This window comes from Tiliqua scincoides, chromosome 2 (genome assembly GCF_035046505.1).
Source record: "Tiliqua scincoides isolate rTilSci1 chromosome 2, rTilSci1.hap2, whole genome shotgun sequence".
Classification (NCBI taxonomy): domain Eukaryota; kingdom Metazoa; phylum Chordata; class Lepidosauria; order Squamata; family Scincidae; genus Tiliqua; species Tiliqua scincoides.
This window is the reverse complement of record NC_089822.1, coordinates 150573751-150600152: the sequence shown is the minus strand read 5'-3', so window position 1 is coordinate 150600152 and position 26402 is coordinate 150573751. Positions and strand designations below refer to the sequence as shown.

General features: G+C 41.2%; 1 protein-coding gene across 5 annotated transcripts in view; it reads left to right on the top strand.

Moving 5' to 3' along the window:
• Positions 1-26402, top strand: part of RPTOR (regulatory associated protein of MTOR complex 1) — a 434461-nt gene that overhangs the window by 48442 nt on the left and 359617 nt on the right. For all 5 annotated transcript variants that reach the window (XM_066615740.1, XM_066615739.1, XM_066615738.1 and 2 more), the window contains exon 3: positions 11559-11641. In XM_066615740.1, coding sequence (XP_066471837.1) covers positions 11559-11641 — 83 coding nt within the window. The remainder of the gene's footprint in view (positions 1-11558; positions 11642-26402) is intronic.

Sequence of the window (26402 nt, the reverse complement as noted above, 5' to 3'; positions counted from 1 at the left end):
CCATCATCCATTCTCACAACATGACCGATCCAATGCAGGCGTCTCTGTTTCAGCAGTTCATACATGCTAGGGATTCCAGCTCGTTCCAGGACTGTGTTGCTTTTATTGCTTAAATGTAAGTAAAGTCCCCTAGTGCATCAATCAGTTCATAGTAAGGAAAAAAATCCAGGACAGGAAGTGTTCCATTCTGTCCGGGAGCCTTATCCCTCCTCTATATGGTATGGTATGGCCATATGTATGATATGGCCTTATGTACATTAGAGATGTTGCAAGCTTAGTCTGTAATAATGATGTGCAACAAAATGTTTGATGGATATAGTACTTCTTCACTTTTTCCATTTCTTGGTAAGCAGAATAAATACAATGCATTTTTTTATTTGATGCAATAATCAGTAACTGAAAAAGAATTGCTTAGTCAGAATTCCTAACCAAGACCGGTTGTTGTACTCAACCAGGTGGAACATAATGTTGGGCCCTGCAACATCCTTCTAAAGCAGACACTGTGGGGAGTATTCATGGCTAGGATTACACAGAAGGTTGCTGCTTGTCATCTCCTTTCCAGATTTGTGATTGCTTCATTTTCCCTAGTGTTTCTCCAGTCACTTACCTAACACTGTCTTGTCTTTGTCATTCTACTTGTGTTAAGTTCTCCCTGGTCATTTGGTGGACTGGAAAGCATGGATTTTCAAGTTGCTAGGCAACTGGAAAATATCACAGCAATAGGTTCTGGGTTGTCCTGGAAGTCTGTTATATGGGCACTGAGCAGAGTATTATTAATTAATTATTAACAGTATTTATATACCGCTTTTCAACTAAAAGTTCACAAAGCGGTTTACAGAGAAAAATCAAATAACTATCAAATGAGTACCCCAGCATTAAATGCTGAAGATGGCACCCCCAAAATGGCATTAAAATAACCTATGTCATTTTACCTTTGTGGTGCAAACATTGCTTGTGTAGGCCAGTTGCATGTTGCTTGGAAGTCTTTGCTTAATAGTAAACTGTTGCTGCAGCATCTCTTCTTCAGTAATTGCTACTGTAGCATTTGTATCCAACCATCTTTTGGGAAGTTTCAAATAATGTGTGTGAGTTTCCCCCATTTTATCATCACAGCAGTTCTGTGGAGTAGATTTGGCTCCGTGACATTGACTGGCCTAGTCATCCTGTGAGCTTCAAGGCTGAGCATGGATTTGGACTCTGGTCTGTTGCCAAACTATCTGTTGCTAAACTATGCTATTGGTGATGGGGAAAGATTAAGCAACTCCCCATGTATATTGAGGGGAAAAATACTTTCAGATAGAATGAAACTGGCCCAGCTAAGAAGTATGTTTATTGTATAGGTTGCAGTCCTGTGCAACTGATTTTTTTTTAAAGTTTCATTCGAAAGCAGGCTTAGACAAGAATGAACAGAGGCTATTAGCAATATTAATATTTGTGTCTTATCCAATGTCTTATTTAAAAGCATAGGGTAGCTAATAGTATACTTTGTAAATAATCTTTTATAGTGTGTTTAAAAAAAGACTCTGAATAGGGAAAATGCCTGTTCGAGCCTTCTTCCCCCTCCCCCAGCTATAGCTATCTCTTTGCCAGCCCGAACAACATTCATTCTCTTTGTCCATGGTGTCAGGGAAGCCACATTAAACACATACATAATTCCTTAGCATTTCACTTTCCACAAAGGATAGGATTCTTCCCTTGTGAACTAGCACTGCATCTCATTTGTCTCTCTTTGCATGCATTCTTACATCTTAGTGCTTTAGGGAATAATTTGGAAATGATCCACTTTTTCAGTCTTTGCCAAAAGCAGGGCGCCACATGATGATGATGCTTTTAGCTCTATAGTTCTCAAAATATGAGGAAGGCCTGCTGAGGAAAGAATGAACAATTACTGGGGAGGACTCACCCCTACCCACTGAATGTTTTGATAGCCAGGAGACAAACTACTAATTTACCCACCCTGCTTTTTGTAATGCAGCAATATTGCATTGATTTTGCCATAGGGAAACTTTTTCCTTTCCCTCTGCTTCAGTAAAGAGTCTTTCTCAACTGTGATATAGTTGCATTAAGAGCCTAATTCTCCCGTTGATTTACGTTACCAACATTTATTAAGGACTTCTTGGGTTTTCTTTACTTAAGGAGGCTCATGACAGACATGAGTTGAAAACTTTTCTTTCAGATGTCTGATAACTACTTTTGCTAGAAGGTTATTCTGACGGGGTAGTATGGATCAAGATCCTGTATGCTACTGTCCCAGATAACCTGTTGCCAATATTATCATAGATACTGCAGTCACTTCTTGTTATCCGATAGGGTTAGGTTCTTAGAAAACCTAGTGGATACCAAATTAGCGAATACTGAATCATTGAGCCTATGGGGGAAATGGGGCTAGGTTCCAGGGCAATCCTCTTCACTCTATGAACCTAAATCTTGAAATCTGTGGGGCTGGGTGATAGCGAGGGCTTATCAATATCTCCAACATCTAATGCTTCCTTCTCTGTGCTGGATATCCCTCAATGCGTTGAAGGTTGTGGGGACAGTGATTTCTCTGTGCTGGCTATCCCTCAGCTTCTCCATACTGGCTATCGTGGTTGGATTGCTAGCCCATTAATGAGGCCTCAGAGTTCAGCAGTGGGGAGGAGATTGCTTCATTGGTCCTCCTCCTCCACCTGTCTCTTAGCTCCTTTCCTTGACCTGTCCCAGCTCCAGAGCAGCCCTCAGGTAGCCTTCCAGAGACCTCTCGACCTCTCCTCATCACTAGGGTTGTGAAGGTTCAGCTGGAGTGCCTGACATGGTGCACAAGGTGGTGGGGCAAGTCTGGAAGCGGACACAAATATGTCTGATGATTCTGTTAGCCAATACCAATGCCATTTGATGTGGAAAATTGCCCCAATTCATCAGAACAGCCCCACTGGATCAGGCCATAGGCCCATCTAGTCCAGCTTCCTATATCTCACAGCAGCCCACCAAATGCCCCAGGGAGCACACCAGATAACAAGAGACCTGTCTGCTGGTGCCCTCTCTTGCATCTGACATAGCCCATTTCTAAAATCAGGAGGTTGCGCATAGCATCATAGCTTGTAATCCATAATGGATTTTTCCTCCAGAAACTTGTCCAGTCCCCTTTTAAAGGCATCGAGGCCAGATGTCATCACCACATCCTGTGGCAAGGAGTTCCAAAGACCAATCACACGCTGAGTAAAGAAATTTTTTTTCCTGTCCTAACTCTCCCAACACTCACTTCTAGTGGATGTCCCCTGGTTCTGGTGTTATGTGAGAGTGTAAAGAGCATCTCTCTATCCACTTTATCTTTCCCATGCATAATTTTGTATGTCTCAGTCATGCCCCCCCTCAGGCATCTCTTTTCTAGACTGAAGAGGCCCAAACGCTGTAGCCTTTCCTCATAAGGAAGGTGCCCTTAGGAAGGGCGCCATAAGGAAGGTGGATCGACACTTTCATTGACCTGTCCACCCCCCCCCCAAGATCTCTCTCCTGATCTGTCACAGACAGCTCAGAACCCATTAGCCTATATGTGAAGTTTTGATTTTTTGCCCCAATGTGCATGACTTTACACTTAGTGACATTGAAACGCATCTGCCATTTTGCTGCCCATTCTGCCAGTTTGGAGAGATCCTTCTGCAGCTCCTCACAATCACTTCTGGTCTTCACCACTCGGAAAAGTTTGGCGACGTCTGCAAACTTAGCCACCTCACTGCTCACCCCTGTCTCCAGGTCATTTCTGAAGAGGTTGAAAAGCACTGGTCCCAGGACAGATCCTTGGGGCACACCGCTTTTCAACTCTCTCCATTGTGAAAATTGCCCATTGACACCCACTCTCTTTTTCCTGGCCTCCAACCAGTTCTCAATCCATGAGAGGACCTGTCCTCTAATTCCCTGTCTATGGAGTTTTTTCAGTAGCCTTTGGTGAGGGACCATATCAAACGCCTTCTGAAAGTCCAGATATATAATGTCCACAGGTTCTCCCGCATCCACATGCCTGTTGACCTTTTCAAAGAATTTTATAAGGTTTGTGAGGCAAGACTTACCCTTACAGAAGCCATGCTGATTCTCCCTCAGCAGGGCCTGTTCGTCTATGTGTTTTGAGATTCTGTCTTTGATGAGGCATTCCACCATCTTACTTGGTATAGATGTTAGACTTACCGGCCTATAGTTTCTCGGGTCCCCCCTCTTTCCCTTTTTAAAAATCGGTGTGATATTTGCTGTCCTCCAATCTTCTGGCACCATGGCCTTTTTGAGGGACAAGTTGCATATTTTAATCAAGAGATCAGCAAATTCATTCTTAATTTCCTTAATTACACTTGGGTGGATGCCATCAGGGCCTGGTGACTCATTGATCTTTAACTTATCAATTCAGATAACTTGCAGCTTGTACTGGCACAGTACAGAGGGGTTCCTGTATCTGAAGATCCAATTTCCGTGAATTCAGTTATCCATGGATGCAGGAGGACTCCTCCATGCCCCACCCTCCAGATATGAGGGAAGGTGTGCTCCCCTTGCCTTCAGAGAGTGGGGGAGCATCCCTGTATCAGAGAATTTTTGTATCAGCAGAGGGTTCTGGAATGGAACCCCCTGCAGTTATGGGGACATGCCCCTATCCATGGAGAATGAGAACAGAATAGCAGATAATGGGAAATGGGCAGCAATTCTGCAATTTGCCAATAGCAAATTCGCATATAAAGAGAACTGATTGTATCTAAAAGCTCTTTTGCCTCTGGGGTTGGTAATGGGTGGACACATTGCATCATTCTATTTAGTCCAAGAGTTATCAACTGCTGATCTTTTATCAATTGAGTTATCAATTGCTGCCTTTGAGAATGCCTGCTTAAGTAATACTGGACACCATAGGATGAAATGGATACAGAGGTGTAACTTATTTATCTGGGTTTGTCTCAAGGCGAATGGGGGTGGGGTGGGGGGAACTGAAAGTCAAACACACCTTTGCCTCCTTCGCATTGCGCTGGCATCTCAATCCATTTCCAGGCTGCCCAAAACACTGCAAAAAGGCTCTGCCTGGCACAGTCAGGGAAATAGCCCTGGAGTCCTGGAAGAGGTTCCCCTTGCGAAGGAGCAGTAAGACTCCTGGAGCCACACACACAAACACAGGTGTGTTTCCACTGGGTCAGGGAATGGTACTCAGGAGCATAAATAGGCTCCACCTGTAGTTCCAGAGAAAGTGAATATGTTGCAACACTGATGTTGAGAAGGGCTAAAGCTATTACTATAGCTAATAATTCATCTGCTTTGCATGCAGAATGTGTCAGATTCAATTCCCCGTATCTTCAGGTAGGGCAGAGAAACATTCCTGTCTGAAAACCTAGAAAGCTGCTACCAGTCTGTGTTGATTATACTGATTACACTGACTAGATGGACAGTATATTGTGTTGATTATACTGATTATAATCTGATTATAAACTGATTATACTGACTAGATGGACCAATGGTCTAAGGCAGCTTCCTATGAGGAAGAATATTCACCACATCTGGCTGCACAAGCCCATTAAGTCCAGTTAATGCTGATGATTACTGATATTCTTGAGGTACATCAAGAGGCCCTGCATGTTTATTTGTTTCTGTCTCACCTGCCCTCATCATGGTGTGGTGCACAAGGTTCCTGACTTTACCCACATGACAACCTTGTGAGGTAGGTTAGGCCAAAGATGTTCAGCAGCTGGATTGGGTTCCAGCAGTGGATTGCAGTCAGATGTCAGGTGGGTTGTAGCAGTGTCGCTATCACCATATTGTTTTGTTACTATACAGTGGGAATAGTAGGCAGGGTTAGGGGTCTTTGATGAAGTAAATTGTTAGAGATTTTTATTTCAGGGGATTTCTTTGGTGAAGCATCTTCTTCCTAGTCCTCAGTGGGTCCACTTGATTTTCCCTGCTATGGAAATTCCTCTACTCTGGCTTGCTTTGCCTTGCTTTCTCTTTCTCTCTGCCTTTCAGAATTTGCATGCTTTTGAATTGTCTGCTCTGTGCCCCTACTCTCTTTTTCTGACTGGCCTGAGGGGAATGAAGTGGAAGAATTGATGAGTAACTGTGCATGTTGGCTGGTTGCCAGATTGGGCTTTGAGGTGAGCTCCTGACAAGTTGAAGACTACTGAATTAGGCTGAGAAAGAGAGAGCACATAACTTGCCCAGGGTCACCTTGTGAATTTGATGGCTCCTGTTGCTACTTGTCCCCAGGCCTTGCTGGTACCAGCCTTGCACTCTAACCACTACATGACACAGACCCTCATATGCAGGTCATATACCTCAATTTGATATTCTGGACTTGTGGGGAAGAGGGCAATCTATGGGTCTCCTCTGTGGCACTCCCAGTGCTTTGCAACTCTCTCTCAAGATTTGTTTAGCTGTCCCCCACTGTCGTTTTGGAGACTGTTAAATATTGTTTTTCAGATGGCAGTTTGCTTCTGCTTTGCGGTGCTGATTTTACTGTTCCTTTCCTGTGTGTATGTGTGCACAGGTTTAAGTATCTGCTTGATTAAATAAAAAGATGCTTTGTTATAGCTTTTTGTTCCTCAGTATGATATCAGGATGGAATCATAACAGCATATAAGTGTTGTGTTTCAGGATATAGATAGTTGTCAACTCAATTCCATCTGAAATAACTTTTTGGTCCTTGAGTTTTCCTAATGCTCAATGCGCACTTTATTTCAGTTGCTAGCACTAGTTTCTATATAGGCCAGTGGTTCACAAACTTTGAGCCATGTTTCTGACTTGGTCTGAGTTGGTCTGTATGTTTTTACTGCGCAGGTGGTTTGTGGCAAACAGTTCATAGTTCTCATGTGGTTGTACATGCCTGTATTATAGTTCTCATGTACATTATAAATAAGTTCAGTAAAATTCATTCATATAAGTTCTGTCCCTGATATATTCATTTATTTTAATTTATGTAAATATATTCAAATTTGAAATGTAAATTCTTTTTTCCCCGCCTGCCCACAGTATCAGAGAGATGATATGGCCTTTCTGCCAAAATGTTTGCGCACCTCTGATGTATAGGATTATAGCCCTAATGAGGAGCCATGGCGTATGACCCAGTAGGTCAGTGGAGCCCCCAGTCCAAAAAGTTGGGAAGCACTGATATATTCTAAAGCTAGGGCTGTGTGTACTCTGCATCAGAGAAATTGACTAGTAGCTAGTAGTTGTGGTGGTGGCTATATGTTACCTTCAGGATCAGATGTATGCCTCTGAATCCAGCTTGTAGGGAAACAGCAGTGGAAGATGTGTGTGCTTTCATCTCTTACTAGTGGGTACCCTTATGTAACTGGTGGGTCACAGGATGTCAGACTAGACAGGTCTTTGGCCTGATTCAGCAGGACTCTTCTTATGGTAATCCAGATTCTTTGCAGAAGTTATGATGGGCCATGCAAACTTACATTTGCATTTATCTGCTGTGTTTGTGTTGTGCATATCTTTACTGGAAAAGACAGATTTTAGAGGCCCTAGGATTCTTCTAGTCTCCATGTGACCTGTGTATTGCAAGCAGTATTTCAGAGAAATACCTGTATTGTGCATTGTTTATAGGCTTCTCTATAGTACACTGTTTTTGTTTTTGTTTTATATAATGCTTTATTTATTTATTACAGATACAGGTAAGGAAAATTGGATAGACTTAGGGCTAGGACTTCATAGGTTACACACAAGGGTGGTGGCCATCGATTACAACAAACATTAATCCAAACGAAATTAATAATCAATACAAAAATTATCATATTCATTAACCCAACTGGTTAATACTTTAACATTCCATATTTTTCCTCTAACCTTATCTATCCCATCATAAAAAAACTTTAGATTTTTACTTATACACTCTTCTTACCACTAAACTAGTCTCTAAAATAAAATCTCTTATCTAATTCTTAATTTCTAATATCACATCTAAAAAAAGTCTCCAATTACAATGGTATTACCCCTTCAATATCTCTTATAGCATATTATACATCATTTTCCATAACTATCCAATCAAAAAAGGCTTCAAATTTTTACTTATAGACTCTTCTTACCACTAAACTAACCTCTAAAATAAAATCTCTTATCTGATTCTTAATTTCTAATATCACATCTAAAAACAAATATCTCCAATTACAATGGTATTATACTTCGCTTATCCACCACATATTTATTAACCCAAAATACAGGTTTAATATTTTCTCCAAAATAAATTGACATCTATAATTTTTTATTTACCTTCTCTTTTAAAAAATAACCCTTTTATTTATCTTAATACCACTTTAGTTTACACAATACTTATATTCCAAATTTGCAGTTCCATCTAATTTATTTCATATGTTTACCATTTTAATTTTCACAATACTTATATTCCAAATTCCCTTTTCATCCACTTTAATTTAATATAATTAATAAAATATTTATCTTAATACCACTTAATTTCCACAATGTTTATATTTCAAGTTTTCATTTGCATCTATTTTGATTTAATATGATTAAAAAAAAATTATACTTATTGTTCAACCATTTTGACCTTCTTCTTATTGCTTATTTTATACTCTCTTATTGGTGTTCCCTCTTAGTCTTCCGACTGGTTCTTCCACTTCTTCTTTTTCTTCTTTAGCCCCCCACTCTGTTTTTCTTTCTTCTTTTTCATTCTGTTATTCTTGAATTCAATCCATAAATTCTTCCTCTTCTTGAGACAGCTTGCTCTCTGAACATTTCCTCTTTTTTCTTCCTTAAGGTTCTTAATTATTATGACAATTGCTTCTTCCATCTCGTGTCCCATTTCAAAATACTCCACTTCTTTAACTTCACTCGATATCTGATTCTTTTTTCTTCTCTATTGTTTATAATCTGTTCCCGTGAGTTTAGAAGGGAGGAGCTTATTTGCCCAATTTGTTCAGACAGTTCTCTGACCTGTTGCTCCATTTCTCTTCTAAAATCCATCACAAAATCCACCAACAATTGGATTTCATGATCATCTTTTAAATTTTCAAAAGCCATTTTTCAACACCCACTTGAACCACTTCCTGCAGGGCTACTTTCTAATTTTGTATCCAGGGCTACTTTATATCCAAAAAAAGTCAATCAAATCAACACACTCAAATTAGGTTAATATGCCTTTAAATGACCAAAAAATAAAAATAAAAAAAATTCAAGCCTCTTGCTGAAAAACCGAAAATAGCAGTGACCAGGCTTAAATCAAGGTTTTTTGCTGGGAAAATGAAAGTAGACTTTATTTCCTTCATTGAAAATTACTTATTTATTTCTCTTCAGTACATACCATTAAAAAAATAATAATCTTGTACTTACTCCAGCAGGGGAAATACCAATTCACCTATTCCCCCCCCCCAGGTGGCTAACGGCCAGCATGAATAATCTTGAATTATCTCCTCCTCCTCCAGACTTCTTACTTACAGTTCTTCTTCTTACTTACAGTTAAAAAGGTAAAACTTTTTAATGAGCCAAGTTCACTCACTCTTAATAGCTTTTTTTCGCTGCGATGTTGTTGTATCTAGGCCATGGGAGGGCGAGTTCTCAGCTTTCCGAGCTTCTCCAAGATGGTGCCTGGGATAGATATGATTAAGGGCAGAGCAAAACAGAGAGAAATCCTTGAAATTGCCCGTTTCTAAGGACCCCCCGTTCAAGCTCTCAGCTCTTCGTACTGTCTTCCTGGCACCGAAGCGTGCCTTAGTTGTTTAGGCACATGAAAACACATCTATTTCGCAGTCTCTTCGGGAGCCCCCAAAGTTCACTGCAACTTCCCTGAGAGTTAGCTCCGCCCCCTATAGTACACTGTTTTGATTAACAAACTGAATAGGGATCTGTCTCTCTCCTGCACATTTTGATTTGGTCTTGGAAAAAACATTAGCTATTTTATTTTTGATGCCCCCTCCTCTTTTTTTTCCTGTAAGAAATAAATCAAGCTCTAGAGCAGGGGTGCTCAATAGGTGGATTGCGATCTACCGGTAGATCGCGAGGCAAAATGAGTAGATTGCGGAGTGCCGACCCCCCCCCTTCAGGTGCCTCTGGGAGGAAACGCTGGGAGTAAGGCCCATTGTACTCAATGGGGCTTACTCCCAGGTAATTGTGGCTAGGATTGCAGCCTCACAGCCTAATCCTAGGCATGTCTACTCAGGAGTAAGTCCTGTTATACTCAGTGGGGCTCAAGGTACACCAACATACATTGTACACATAAATGTTATATGTTATGATGGCGTGAACATTGTAAAAATAACTCTGGTAGATCTCCGGGCCTTGCTGGGTTTCAAAGTAGCTCTCGAGCCAAAAATGTGTGAGCACCCCTGCTCTAGAGCAATAGAAATGCCTGACTTCAAGGTTTATGTTGGTAATCCTCATGCCCAACAGAATACCAATATTCTGAAATTATGATACTGAAGATATTAAATGGAGTATTTATGCTACATATTTAAAAGAAATACAGGTTTATTCTAGTTCAATACAGTTTATTGATTATTAGAGAATTTCAAATGTAGCTTTTCAAGGTCTTGAGAGCACTGCTAATTGATGCTGGGCATTGGACTGAAACACCGGAAAATCGGACAGTCTCCTACTTGAGTAGGAACTTTCCATATTGTAAAGAGATTTGGTTTGTGTGCAGGAACTAAGCAAGTCAGCACAATCTTGGGGATGTCTACTCAGAAGTAAGTTCCACTGGCTTCAGTGGGCCTTACTCCCAGGTAAGTGTAATTGCAGCCAAGTCTCTCTTAAGGTTTTGTTTTGTTAATTTGTAATTCATTTTAGATCTCTGTGTTAGAGGAATGTGACTAAGGAATGTGATTAAGAAATGTAAGTTATGATAGTACATTTCTTTCATAATATGATGATGCATTTTTTCTTGGACCTGTTATTGTCACGTTGCATTATTGTTGAAGATGACCTTCTATTTGAAAATGGCTTATGGATGAAATCCTGTAGTTCAAGGTGCAGAGGTTATTCTTTTATCTCTGCAGCCTGTGCAGTCATTTCTGTATGACCTGTAACAGTGTCATTTTCAGATTATTGCAATTTTCAAGCAGCAGTAAATTTGCAGTTTCGGTGTGGACAAATGAGATTTTCTTGCAGTTGGGTTGCTAGCTGAAGTAAGATGTTTGTCTGCAATAGCTTAGTAATGCATGCTCTTCCTGCACATTTAACCAATAGCTTAGATTTGCATTTGATATTATGTATTAGTTTCTGTAGGACAGTGACTATGTATATGCGTACATGCAAATACAGAGTCCTGTGCTGATTTTTATAATGGGCTTAAAAATTCAGCTTGTTTGTGAGGATCCTTGAGAATTCCACTGGGTCCATGATGCGGAACGTTAGCTAAATAAATAAAATAAATAAATACAAGAGAAAAATGTCACCTATCTGAGTTGTAAGCATTTTGTCCAAGATAGATAGTCTGCCTCTTGTCAAATTTTCATCATCAGAGATGGCTTCAGTTGGTAAACAGTAGTGTTGTAGGTCATAGGATCTGTATTTGAATACACAAACACACACATCCCAACTGAAGTACAACTTATTTCAGTGCACTTGAGGGATGTCAAAAATGTTTATGGTTCTTTTATGTGTCTTAGATCCTTTGTCTATGGGGCCACAGAAAGCTCTGGAAACCATTGGTGCAAATTTGCAGAAACAGTATGAAAACTGGCAACCAAGGGTAAGTACATATGTGGGAGTTCAAAGCCTCCTTTTTCCAACACCTGTTCACACTTCTGGTACTATAACATGATAAAGCCCTGTTTTCAGCTTGAAATATAGAATGTAGCTTGCGTACTGACTTTGTGTACAGTCAGTACTGTACTGACTTTGTAAGATTCTTAACTTGTTTGTCAATGCATTCTGCAAGTTCTCAAAAGCTATTATGTTTTGGTTGGACTAACATACTTAAAGATCACAGGAGTAATTTTCAAAGTTGAGGTTTCTCCAATTACATTTGTATTATTTCCCCCATTATTATACTTTTCAAAGAAGTTGCAGTTGCTGTCAGTTTCTGTAGCTGAGGTCTCTTTTTCAGCACCATCAGTTCTTGGTGTGTATGTGACATCTTGGCTAGTTAGACTTTAAAAAAAATCATGTCATTAGGCTTGCTTCAATATTAGATTTGATTAGAATTATGGTAGGATTGTTATGCTTTCACATAAGCAGTTATTTGTGTGCCACAATGGGCATGGCAATTCTAATGTTAGCAAAACCATCCTAGAATGTGGGAATTCGCTGGCATGATTAAATTGTAATCATGTATGGTGTCTGTATAATATAAATAATTTCTCATAAAGAAGGGTGAACCCCTTCCACCATCTTTTGGCCACACACTTTGTAAACATAATCTCTAAAAAGGTCCTAGAAGAGTATTGCTGCTTATTTTTGTGAAAAACAATAGTTCTTTAATTTCTTCAGCTATCAGATGTTCCTGTCACTGCATTTTGGGGAGGGAAAATGCAAATGATGAGATTTCACTTGTTATATTCTTCACCTTGTATTTGGCTTTGATTCATCTTAGGCAGAATCCAGAGAAATCCGTCTTCCAGGGGAAGGGAACCTTTTGATGCAGCCTAGTGGTTACTGATACATTTGATGTTTGGGGTAATTGGGGTTTTTGTACTGCATTCTGAATCCTACAAGAACCCACAACAGTTCAATTACTGTTATTTTTCAATTCTGGTGTGCTTATATATTGCATGTGAGTGAATGTCCAAGTGAAAGTGGAGCAATTTACCTTTTATATTCTTCTTTCACCACCATGCTCCCTGTATATTCTAGTGTGTGTTGTGCTGTATCATTTGTGGTGGTATTTCAGGCTTAGGGCCCAATCTTATCCAACATGAGGAGAGAAGCCTAGTAGAACAACTAGAGCATAAGAACAGCCCCGCTGGATGAGTCCAAAAGCCCATCTAGTCCAGCTTCCTGTTTCTCACAGTGGCCTACCAAATGCCCCAGGGAGCACACAAGACAAGAAGAGATCTGCATCCTGGTGCTCTCCCTCATATCTGGCATTCTGACATAGCCCATTTCTAAAATCTGGAGGTTGCACATAAACATCATGGCTTTTAACCCGTGATGGATTTTTCCTCCAAACATTTGTCCAACCCCCTTTTAAAGGCATCTAGGCCAGATGCCTTCACCACGTCCTGTGGCAGTGAGTTCCACAGACCAACTGCATGCACAAGAATTTATAACTAATTTATGTGCAAATTAAAATTACATTATGTTGACTTATAGGGCATAAATTACATTTGTTTCTTAACTGAATCCTTTGTTTACACACAGAGGTGGATTATGGTTTCTGCAGAGTGTGCCGTGATTCCCTGTGATTTTAAATACCTGTGTTACAGATCCACAGTGGCAGGATTGGGCATCTGCTGGGGACTATATGCTTAGCAAGGAACACACACCTGCCAGAGATGGCTGTTAAAGCCAAGTCTGAGATGGCCCGCCCTTTTGGTGATGTCTTTGTTGTGCTATAGTCCCATTGCCATCTTGCCCTTGCCTGTCACTTACTCTCTTCAGAATATCAATGGATGCATTCACAAGCATCTGATGCTACCCTGCCCATTACAGGTGGAGTCTCATTCACCATGTGAATGGCAAAAATCCTGTACTGTAGCAAATCAATTTAAAAAACCAAGTTCCTTTGTTGGTGATTTAAATACAGCCTTGCTGACCTTTTGTGATGTTAAGAGAGTCATTAAGACAACAATCAACAATCAGTCTCTCTCCAGGGGAAGGGAGGTGGTCCCTTGGAGAGAGAATGTTTGATGGATTGTCAGCTGGCTGCCCTCTCTAACTATTGTGAAGAACTGTTTTCCTTTAATTTAAAGGGCCCTTCTCATCCTGCTGAGATAAAAATCTCTACAACAGTAAGAAAAGCATTTTAAAGGGGTGCATTTTTCCCCTTCTGCAGGGATTAGCACATTCCTTCTGATTTGCAGTGGCCATTCCTGTTGAGACAAATCCATGTATAAAAATTCTGTGTATAACAAGGTTGGACCTGTACTTACTTTTTCAGCTGTATCTGAACCTCTTCCCATCCCTTGACCAAGCCTTTGCAGCCTTCTTCTCTGTAATTTAGGTGGCAGCTGCCCAGGAAACCCTGTCCTCTCTCTGTGCCCAAATTCCAGAGGAAAGGCATAGTGTAGTGCTCTGCATGGATAATAGTGAAGCAGAAGAGCAACCACAGCTGCTGTGCTTTTATGTAAAATGGGAGATCCAGGTTAGATATCTTTATACCTGTCTTTATGTATGAGAAGGAAGAGGGCAGTGAAGGGGGAAGGTCAGCCTACCACTCTTGTTTGTGTTGAGAGAAGGGCTAGGTCAGGGGTCGGCAACCTTAAACACTCAAAGAGCTATTTGGACCTGTTTTCCAGAGGAAAAAAAACCTCAGGAGCCACAAAACCCTTTTGACATCTAAAATGAAGATAATACTACATATATAGCTTTTTTACCTTTATGCTCTTATAGGTCCCATTTTTATAATGTAGCCCCCTCTTGTAGCTTTTAGTTAGTTTTGTCATACATTCTTGTCCTGTGTTTTCAGATGCCTGGTCCGCTATGGTGTTTTGCCTGATTCCAAGGCCATTCTCTGCCTGGAGAATTATGCCCACTTTAAGCAAATTAGCTCCCCTTCTTTCCCCCAACAAATGACCCTGGTTCTGCCCTGCAGTCCTGCTGGACCCCACCTCCAGGTTAGCTCGCCTGTTCAACCTGCAGAGGTCCTCTCTCCTGCCAGCAGCCTCCCACTACTACAGCAGACCCTGGGTCGTCAGCAGGTCTTGGGCACAGCAGCCACACTTCAAACTCCAGCAGTCCATTAGCCACAAAGTCAGTCAGAGTATCCAGGACAGAGTTCAAAGTCAATAAGCCAAGTCACAGTCCAAGGTCAGATTCCAAAGTAAGTCAGTCAAATCAGTCAGAGTATCCAAGTCAGCCTTCTCTCCAACCTGCACTCCTTCTCCAACCCACACCCCCCCTTCCTGCCTCAGGTGCTCCTTATATCCCTGAGGGCCCTATTGCCTTCAGGTGGCTACAGCTGTGCAGCACACTCTGCTGGATGCCCAGGCCTTACCCTTACAGGGGCCACTGCTGACACCACATCTACCTCCTCACCAGATCTTCCAGGATTCCAATACATATGTCGGTTATGACATCTGCTTATCTTACATGGATACTAAAGAACTCCCCCCACCTTCCAGAGGAACCCTGTTGGAAGGAAAAAAGGACACAGACTCCAGAGGTGGGGAAGAGAAGAAGCCAGAGCGGGGGGGGGGGCAGCCACAGGCCAGCTTCTGCCCTGCCTGCCTGCCTGCCCTCCCTCACTCAGGCTGCAGCCCTCCACACCTTCCTGGGAGGAAGCCCCACTGACTACAGCGGGGCTTACTTGTGAGTAGACCTGCACAGGAGGAGGCTGAGGCTACAGCCCTCCATACCTTCCTGGGAGTAGCCCAGGGACTACATTGGGGCTTACTCTCGAACAGACCTGCACGGGCTCCCACTCACCTGTCCTTGCGCTTGGCCTTGAGCAGGCTCCAAGGCTGTCATCCCAGGCACCCTTTCCTGGGAGTAAGCTTCATCTGCTGTAATGGGGCTTACTACTGAGTAGACACACAGGATGTCTCCTCTGCTGTGGAGGAAAAGCCTCTCCTTGCACTGAGTGGGGACCTGCTCAGGGAAAGGCGGGCTGCAAGGGCTGAGGAGGAATGTGTCCTGCTGGAGAGTTGGGGAAGGGAAAAACAGGGACCTTAAGCCTGCAGAGTGGGCAAAATTGAAAAGGGGAACCAATGCGGGGCAGGTGGGGGTGAAGGGAGAGGAGGGCAGTGAGCTCAGGGAGTGGAGGGAAGCAGCCTGCCCTCCCAACACAGGTGCCTCCTGTTACCCCCTTTGCCATTTTCACCCGGAGGAGCCACAGCAGACAGCTGAAAGAGCCGCATGCTGCTCCAGAGCCACAGGTTGCCAACCCCTGGGCTAGGTCTACAATTCAGGTCTGAGTGGAGTAGAACAGAGCATGGGAAAACGGCATGCTCTTTAACAGCTATCAGTTAGGCTGCTTTTTGATAGTTTACACACATTAGTGAGCAATGCTAGCCCATAGGGAATGTAGGGCATAATGCAGGAGCTGTGGACAATTGTGAGCCTTGCCTCTGCATCTCTTGGGCTTGGGGATGAGGCAGCTGGCAAGTTCTGGTTCAGCAGGACACTGTGACTGGGTAGCCTACTGGCAAAAATCTTTATTTTGACTTGTTGAAAATTTTTTAGTATTATTTGGGCTCTCTGAACAATCAAATGCTTTAACCCAGGGGTGTCAAACTTGTTTCATACAGTGAGCCAAATGGCATTTTTGGCTCCAGCTGAGGACCAGAAGTGAAATAATTAAGCAAGAAGTGACATCATTAAGCAGATGATAGCCAGAAATAAGCACCTCACATAGAAATTCATTAGCTGCAAATGACAGAAGAGAATACATTCATATTTTCAGGATATGGGAGAGCCTAATTATCATGCAGGCTGGATATATGACCTGCAAGCCCCTTCTTTTAATGCTATTTTGTAGCATTCCTGAAAAATAAGTAAAATGGAAGAACTGTGTTTTGCTACTATGAAAGGCTTTTGCAAAAAGCTTTCTCCTTTTAAGTAAGTCCTAGTGTGCTCTTCATACTGGCATACCCTACTTTCAGCCAGCAGCCTGTACATCATACAGTGGACCCCCACATTACAATGGGTTCACTTTACAATCAAATCACTTTACAATGAACTCTCCATAGTAAACAAGGTTCACTATACAGTAAGTTATTCACTTTACAATGTGCTCACAATTGCCACCAGCAGTACCTTGTGGCCAGTAGAGATGCTAGTCAGCAATGTGAATGCAACGTTTGGTAGCGTCTCAGCCAAAGCAGTGTTTTTGATATTGAGACCATGTATCTGAAGGGGAGGATATATCCAATGTGAATATATTGGATGCTGATGCAAATGTAAGCCTTCTAGATAGCAACATTTTTAATAGAATGGCTGTATGTATTTAGGGAAGCAGACAACCTTGTAATTTGTAATCCCAAGAGAAACTGGAAGTTGCATTTTTTTGCCCGTAAGGGCCATTCTGAAGCCTGCAGAGGCTGCACAGCTCCAGTCATCTACGGCGGGTTAAAAGCACCAAAAGAGTGGATTTGGTTATCTGTGGTTTTCAGTATTTGTGGGGGAGGGGGGAAGGTCTGATAGTGGATCCCTTGCGGAGGCGCCACCTGTATTTGGAAAGTTGGTTGAATCTAGGTAAAGGAAGCCCAATGGAATCAGACTATATCTTTGAAAATGTCTACGTGCCTTGTACTGTACATTGCCACGTGAATTCCAGGGAATTCAAGCTACTTGTGTAAGCATATACTGACAACTTGCTTTTTACTAATAAATTTAAATTGCAAACCATCAAAATTCCATTGATTTTTTTTTCCATTTGAAATGCACTGTTCAGACATAATAAAGGATAGCTTGCTACCTTCCTTCATATTACCCTCTCACTTTCATTCATGCCGTTTCTGTCCAGATGCAGCAGACTTGGGTGAATCTGCTTGCATGCTTGGGGGATATGTTGCTAGAAAATGTAATATCTGTAAATATCTTCATTGTGAGACTTTTGATTCTCTGTGGTAACATCATTGTAAGTAGAAGAGGTCACAATGGTTTTTTTCATAAAAGTGCAATGATAGCACATTATTACACTTATTGATGAGTCATGCCTTTTCTAGTATCTTTGTTATTTCAGATGCTGTCTGTTTTCAACAGTAACAAGAGTAATGAATCCTCTGGAACTCAGCTGATTGGCTGGCTGACATGAGGCTCTGATGGCCCAGTGTGTGGAACCTAATGTGTAGTAAAACCTCAGGACACAACGAAAACAAACAAGTCTCTCTGCTGCTTAATAGCAGAAGCTGTAGAAATGGGGAAGGGGGTAGTGGAGGAGGCTTCAGGTAGCAGCAGGTACTCTGTGTGTGAGCAGACCCCACGCTGCTGTGGACAGTTTGCACAAAACATGAGGCAATTACTGTGCTCAGATGTTTTGTGTGCAAGGTACCTGGTTTGTAGCAGTAAATCACTGCCTTCTGAAACATTGCGAAGCTGAACACGTACCACTTTATTGCACTCAGCCAGCTTTTGAGTTTTTCTGCAGTAATAAAGAGAAGTTGCTTGGCTACCTGCAATAAAACAATAGGGAAATGATTGAATTTCCAAGACCTTTGCTGTAAATACTAATAGACCTACTTTTGTCTTTGTTCTTGCTCTCCTCTCCATTTTGATGGCCAATAAAGATGATTTAGAAAAGGAAAGGCTAAGAGATAACCAAATTCCAAATCATTGATGTAGCCAGCGTAAAGAAGAGAGCTTTAAAATGGTTACCATAACTGTTACTGATTATTGGAAAATGACCACCAAGTATGTGTGAAGGAGTGTTCAATGAGATGTGGTGTTTTGGGGCTTCCTTGTTTATTGCATTCTTGCTTATCAAAGTTGGAGATTCAGTCAGTTAATTTTGTTTTAATACTGTATTTCCCAAGGTAATTACTCACTGAAAGCAAATACATAAATCCCAGGAAACTGAGAGAGAATTCTAGAAACCCTGTCGAATTTTCTCTTAGTTTCCAAAAGCAATTCTGCTTTGTGTTGGTCTTCTCCTTGCCAAGTATTATTGAATACCTGACTATGTAATTTATCAGTTTGTCACTGTGTTAAGTATTTCTTTTGATTAAATTTAAGACTTTTCTCTTGTTGTGTTGTATATATTTCTCTGCTGCAGAAAGGGGAAAATTTTTCAACTTGTTTTGTCTGCAGAATAGTGCAGTTAAATAAAGCAGCAAATTTCATTGTAATGCTCAAATGAAATTTTTATTGGATAGAAGAAATAGCGAGTTTTAAAGTTGCTGATATATGATGAGGAAATCATCTGAGGAATTTTCCTAACAAATTAGAGTTATAGCTTTAAGAATGGAAATTATTTCAGTGTTGTGTTTTTTTAGATGAAAACCATTTGAGAAGAAACCATGTGCCAGAGACTGTAAAGATCCAATCCTATCCAACTTTCCAGTGATGGTGCAGCTGTAATACAGCCCTAAGGTAATAGAACAAATGTTCCCTTACCTTGAGGAGGCCTCTGTGAATGGTGCCCCACTGCAGGATGCAGTGCAGACCCCATTGGCTCATCTGCATCAGTGCTGGAAATTTGGATGGAATTGGGCCCTGACACTGTGCTAAGTGTGTCTTGATATCAATACAGTTGTGCCTGAATGACTCCAACTGACTCCAGTGATGGGGAGTCTCAGAGGTCTAGTTGCTGTTCCCTCACCCTGAATTGCTGTTGTCTACTGTTGGAAAAATTGGTAAACTTGCTTTCTGTTGTTGTTTCTAGACTTCTGTGAGTTGAAACCTCAGACTGTTCCCTCCTATTGGAACAAGTCTGGACATGTGTGTTTCAGAATTTCATAGCGGATTGCTGAGGCTACCGTATTTGGGTTATTTTGAACTTTTAAGATGTTCAAGATGAATGTTTAAGATGCTCAAAGAATTACTGAAGTTGATGTTTAGTGCTTATCTTTTGTAATGTTCGAAGTGGCAGCCTTGAACAGACCTTTTCTGGCTTATCTGCATCTCTTGAAAAGCGGTTTCTTACATATGAAGTCTCCAAGCCCATGGGTCTAGCCTATCCCACCCATGAGATAACAGCCTGTGTGTTAATGTGTAACCTATGTCTGACCCCAGGAGCAGCTGGTAATAGGAGATGTTTCTTATGGCTAGGGATGTTTGAAAAAGGTTTTATTTTTTCCACAGATTTCATGATTTGAAAGGCAGAAAGCAGTGTTATGTGTTTTTATTCCGAGTTCTCCTTTCAAGTTCTTCTCTCCTTTCAAGTCCTTCATTCTTCTCTCCTTATTTATTCTTTGTCATTATTATTAATTTTAAACACTCTAAAGTATATTAATTAGGTGATATAGTGTCAGCAGATGCAGCCACAGTATTATTTCTAACTGTAATCTATTTTAATTTTTGGAAAATACCTTAAACATCAAAATGTGTTGTTTTTATTCAGGTATTTTAAGCACAAAATGTGGTATTTTGTGTTTTTAACAAAGCAGCAGCAGCAGCAGCAGCAACCACAACAACAAACACCTCTACTTATGGCACAAATGGAGTTCCCTCCCGGAACAACAGGGAATGCTTACCCTTAGTTTTCCCTGCTGTTCTGTTAACCACTTTTCTTTATCCTTGACTTGTGTATATTAATGCCTGGCTTCCAGAAATACTAAGATAATGACCTAGGTTTATATAGTCCTAGTGGCTGTCTTTTGGTTGGCCCTGTTACCTCATTGTCACAAGCATTTTTTTCCACTGGGTCAAATTAACCATGATATCAAGAGACCAGTCTCCATGTCCTAGAACAGTGTTGGTGAACCTATGGCACGCGTGCCAGAGAGGGCACTCCGAGCAATTTCTGTGGGCATGCGCGCTGAGCCAGGCAGCCTGGATAGGGGCGGTGAAGCTGCTGCCTCCTCTCCCTTCACTCCGTTGCCCCCAACTGCCCTGAGTTTGTTTCCCTCCCTGTTTTTCCCTTCCCCAACTCTCCAGCAGGCTCAGCCAATCAGCATCCAGCAGACTCCTGGCTTTTTCTGTTAGAATGGCTCAGGGCCCTTCACTGGCTGAAGACCAGCCAATCCTGAGCTGCTCTCCTCCTCAGCCACTTGAACCTTTGTAGCCCGCCTTTCCAACTGCCCACTCAGCGCCAGGGGAGGCTTTTCCTCCACAGCACAGGCGCAGCTGGGGGTGAACAGCTCAGCCAGAGACAAATCCTGCATGTCTACTCAGGAGTCAGTCTCATTAAAGTCATTGGGGCTTGCTCCCAGGAAAGTGTGGCTTGGATTGCAGCCTGAGAGCCCACTCCTATGCATGTCTACTCAGAAGTAAGTCCATTGTAGTCAGTGGGGCTACTCCCAAGAATGTGAGGGAAGGATTGCAGCCTGAGGGTGCAGCGCGGACATTCCCATGGTGGGGTTGGAGAGGAGCTAGGCTGGAGGGGAGCATAGCTCACAGTGTGGCATAGCTGGAGGGGAGCAGAGTGCTCGGGCCACAGCTTGGGCTTTGTGTCGCCAGCCCTGCACGTGCTGCTGGCCCTGCCTTATTGCCCGCTGGAGGATTATCTGTAAGAACGTCACACAAAACTAATTTTTATATTATCTTAAAGGTAAACCACAGAATTGCTTCTCCAATCCTATTGGAAAAGAAGTGCATGCACAATTTCACATAGCTGTGAGCATGAAATACAGCATGATGCAGCCATCCAACCAGCCCCATTAGAGTTGATGAGACTTACTCCCAGGAAAGAGTGGTTGGGATTGCAGCCTTGGAGCCTGCTCCTGTGCATGCCTACTCAGAAGTAAGCCTCATTAGAGTCAATGAGGCTTACTCCTAGGAAAGAGTGGCTGGGATTGCAGCCTTAGAGCCCACTTCTGTGGGTGGGGCTTTAAACAATTTTTTTTCTTGTTTGAGAAAATGAGCAGTGGTAAGGTCTTGCAGCCACCCCTTCCCTGCCAATATTTCCTTACCCAGCATGTAATTAGTCTGTGGAACTCTTTGCCACAGGAAGCAGTGATGGCAACTTGTCTAGATGCCTTTAAGAAGGGATCGGACAAATTTCTAGAGGAAAAGTTCATTACGGGTTACAAGTAATAGTAGGTAAAAGATGTTAATGTATGAGTTGTTTTTTCTAAACTAAAAACTCAGTATTCAGGTTAAATTGCTGTGTTGGCACTTTGCGATAAATAAGTGGGTTTTGGGTTGCAGTTTGGGCACTCGGTCTCTAAAAGGTTCACCATCACTGTCCTAGAAGCTGCTAATCAGTTACTAAAGCTGATGATGCACTCTGATAATGTCAGGAAGCGGAGGCCGGTTTCCCCTTATGCTAACAAATGCTGGACTTGCCTCAGTCTCACAAGAGAGGGTCTTTTGTTATTCATCTGGTTTGCTCAATGTGGCTCATAATCAACAGAAGACATCAATAAAACAATAAAATGTGCAATAAATACCAACAAGGAAAACCAGAGAGTAAATATTTCAATAACATCTCCAGAGGTTGTAAAACACAAATCTAAAACTGCCAAATCACTTTTCCATACCATTAAAATGTTTGTTGATACAAGCAGGCCACTCTTTAAAAACAGCAAGAACAAAATGGAAGAGGAATGAGGAGGAATAGGCAGGGGGTTACTCCAGAATCTCCATGCAGTGAAAAGATTCTGCTATCTAAAACTGCTCCCATCTTTTTGGGACAGAATCAGAAGGGGGTTGGGGTTTTTTGGGTTTTTTTTTTTGTTTGTTTAGCTATAATGTTGTATTTCTAGGATTGTATAAATCATAAAGTCAGTCATGGTTAACTGAAGTCCATTAATTTAGATGGGACTTGGTTTTGATTCAGTTTGGTTTTGACTTTGGTTTTGAACTTCCTGAATTAAATGCCAAAGGGGCGAGTTAAACCAATGACCTGACTTCACTTGACTGGCAAGGAAGAATGCCTCTAATTCCTTCATTATTAAGTAAATTTCCCAGTTTAGGGTCAGGGCTCCCAAATCATGGGGTGTGGTTTCCAGAAAGACTCTAGTCCCAGTGTCTACTCTTCGAAATGAACAACATCTTAATGTTGACAGTAGCTCAAGCATTTTTGTTGGCCCTTGTCAGTTTCCATAAAGTCAATTTCAAACCACATCTGCTTTGTTCTCATAATAAATAATTTTTGGATACAGTCATAATCCATTAAAGCTGTTAGATTATTTTGCTGCTCACTTCATTGGACTGCAGATTACATTATTGAACCAGAAGACATTGAACTCAAAGGACAATCCTTCCTATACAAGCAACTCTGTGTGCTTGCAGTGTTGAGAATTCAGTCTTTTAAGTGCAGTTTAGCCTGTGCTTTTATTGGATACTGTATTTCATTGAATCCAAGATGCCACCATTATTTTATGTACAATTAAACTATGACACTGCTTTCTTATCACTTAGAATTTTTATTTTACACATTGAAAGCTGTTGCAGACTTATTTAGATATAGATTTTTATCACATATCAATGTAGTCATTCCTCCAAGGACAAATATTTTCTTCACAAACGCCAAATGTCCACCCCATGGCTCTGCTACCATACCTTTCTGTGGATGCAGTAACTTTTCATTTCAAGTCATATTATAGTGCAATCTTTTTAAAGACCAATGGCAATTGGCAATTAAATTTGGCATGTATAGTGACAACAACATAACACCTATGACCAGGTTTGCATATGGATAGACAGTGATAACTACCTCGTGATTTCTACATGGTTACCATTGATAAAATGCCATTGCACCCCCATTTCAGAGATGTTAAAATGTGAAAAAATGTGCCTTCGAGTCACTAATATACAGCCAGGCCCCAGTATTCACGGGGGGGGGGGTTCCATCCCAGAACCCCCCTGTGGATACCTAAATCCACTGAACTGCCTTCACCTCTGAGGACTCTTGTGTCCTTGGAGGCCTTGCATGAGCATGCAGGTCCGCCCATGATCTCTGCGGATCTTAGAATGGCCATTTAGGAGGAGACGGGGCCAGAGGCAACTGAATGGCTGTGTTTTTCTGAGCTCTTGAAAGCTCTTGGGAAAGCATGCTGTTTCTTCCCAAAAAACTTTGGCTCTGAGGAGATCCGAGGATCTGTGATCAGGAGAGATTAGATCCTACAGATGGTGTACAGTTTAGGAGAAGAAGGGTCCAGCCAGGGGCTGTTTTTCCTCCAAGGGAACCTAGCCATCAATGTGGGTCTTGGTGAGGATTCATTTTGAAACTAAGCTGAAGGCCCCAGGCAGGGTGTGTTTGGCATTGGTTGATTAATTGGCTGCCTGTTTAAACTTTTGCCCAAGGGAAGAAGAAGGAGGGGCAGATTTTCCCCCTCTGGGAAGAGGAAAGAGGGGGAAGCTTTCTCCATTCACTTGTTTGCTTGTGTGAGAGGAAGCTTTGGAGGAGATTTGCCAAGCTTGTTATGGAAAAATGAGAGCTTAACTTCACAAATCTAAAACTCCTTGGATTACAAATTAATCATTTTGGAATATAAACTCTGCTTTGGAACACTCAATTTCGTTCCTGTGGAGATCTTGCAGTGCCTGTAGAGAGGGCTGGAGATCTGCATTACTTTGTTTTGCAAAGTGGTTTATTGTTTTGAATTCCTCTCACTATCTCCTGGAAGGTAATGTGGGGAATGTGGTTGATATAGCAACAAAGGTAAGTAATAGAATCAAAACAACAGAATAAGAAGAATAGAACATCAGGGACATCTAGTGGATTTAAAAAGACATTGCAAGGGCAAGAACAGGATTTGACAAGTGAAGTAAGGAGGACAATTCGCTGAGGACATCTAGTGGCGTTAAAAATATTGTAAGGCAAAGGTTTATTTGACTTAAAATTTCCTTGTGTTGGTTTTTATGGGTGAACAGTTGTTCTTGATAATGTGATGTGATATATGGGTAACTGATAGTGATATATGTGATAGTGGATATTTGAGTTTTACAGGAAAGAAGACATAAGAAGGAAGAAAAAGGATGACAGGAAAAGGAGCGAAAGTTAGGGGCTCTCCCGCCCTGGAGTCAAGCTTGGGAAAACTAACAGAAGAGGAACCAAAAGGGAAAGATTGGAAGCAGACAATGCAAGACAATATAGAAAAATAAGTGGTGATCAATTTCTGCAGGTTCAAGCTAGTCTGGATGTTTTAAGTACACAACTAAATGATCTCAGTGTGCAACTGAAAGCTGTTAAAGGCCAAGCAGATGAGAATACACAAACGATTAGAAAAATAGAAGAAAACAACAACAATCTAGAATACTGGAGATAGAGCAGAACCAATATAATGGAGAGGCTACTTTAATGGAAATTCAGATGGAGAGTGCAGCTCGAGTGGTGAGAATACAAAACGTACCAGAACAGAAAGGGGAAGATACATGGCATCTGATTGGTGATTTAATATTAGTGGATTGACACACCAACAGAGGAGATAATCATGGATCTAGATTCAGCAAGAAGAGTGAGCACTTTCTATCTAAGAAAACATGAACTACCAAGAGAAATCCATGTGAAATTCATCAGAACGTTTTACAGAGATAAAATATTGAGGATCTCACAGGAAAAGGAATGGATGGTGGAGGGTAGCAAAGTGAAAATTCTGAGACATGTCCCATGGAGAGTGAGAAAGAAGAGAAAAGAATATGAAGAGCTAGCAAAATTCTTAAGAGGAAAGCAAATTCCATATAGATGGCTTCTCCTGGAAGGTATGTTTTTTTCAGTTCCAGTCACAGAGATATAATATAAATTTAACAATGAAAGCAGAAATTTTTTTGAGTACAGTGATGAAAGATGAGACGAGAAATGAAGGAACTGAGAAGAAAAGAACTAGAAAATGTAGAGATGGAGCTGGAAAAAAAGAAATCAGATGATTCAGAGATAACTGAGGAATCAGAAGAGGAAGAAACTAGAGGGGCAAGGAGGCATTCACTGATAGCAACAAGAAGAAGACAAAAGGAAAAGGTGGATAGTAAAAAGAAACATGATGGTTAAGGGAGGATGGAGTATTTACTCTGTCAACATAAATGGCTTAAATTCACCTCAAAAACGAAAGAAAGTCTTCCTTCAATTGTAAAAGTTAAATATGGATAGGTCATAATATTACATTAGAATAATGGGAATAGATTTGGAAATATAATATAAAATTTACTAGAGCAACAAATTTTAAAGAAAATGTATATAAAATGTTTTATAGATGGTACATGACACCAGTAAAACTGGTAAAAATGAATCAGAACATATCAAAAAATTGTTGGAAGTGTAAATGTGTAGAAGGGACGTTTTATCATATGTGGTGGACAGGTAAAAAATGCAAGTATATTGGAAAATGGTAAGGAATCCAATACAAGAGATCATTGGATTTACGATATCGCTGAAACCAGAGTTAATTTTGCTTAATATTACCTTAGATGTTAAAGAAAATGATGTGTGTTTAGTTATTATGATATTAATTGCTGCAAGGATTTTATATGCTAGATACTGGAAAGATATTAAAATTCCAATGAAAGATGAATTAATAGAGAAAATAATGAATGTGGCGGAAATGGATAGGCTTAGAGATTTTGGATCAATAGCGCAAACCGACACAGACAGAGCAATGAAGACCATTTAATGCTTGGTTGAAAATGAAGTTGTAGATGTATAAGATAAGGCATTTAGATGAATATATTGTATACATGGTATATCATACAGGATATGATATGATAGATAAATGATATTAAGAGGCTAAACTAGAAGAGGAACAAGATTAGAAGATATGTATTGATTGATTAGCTATATTGATATATGATTGCTTGCACCCTCCAAAGGTGTG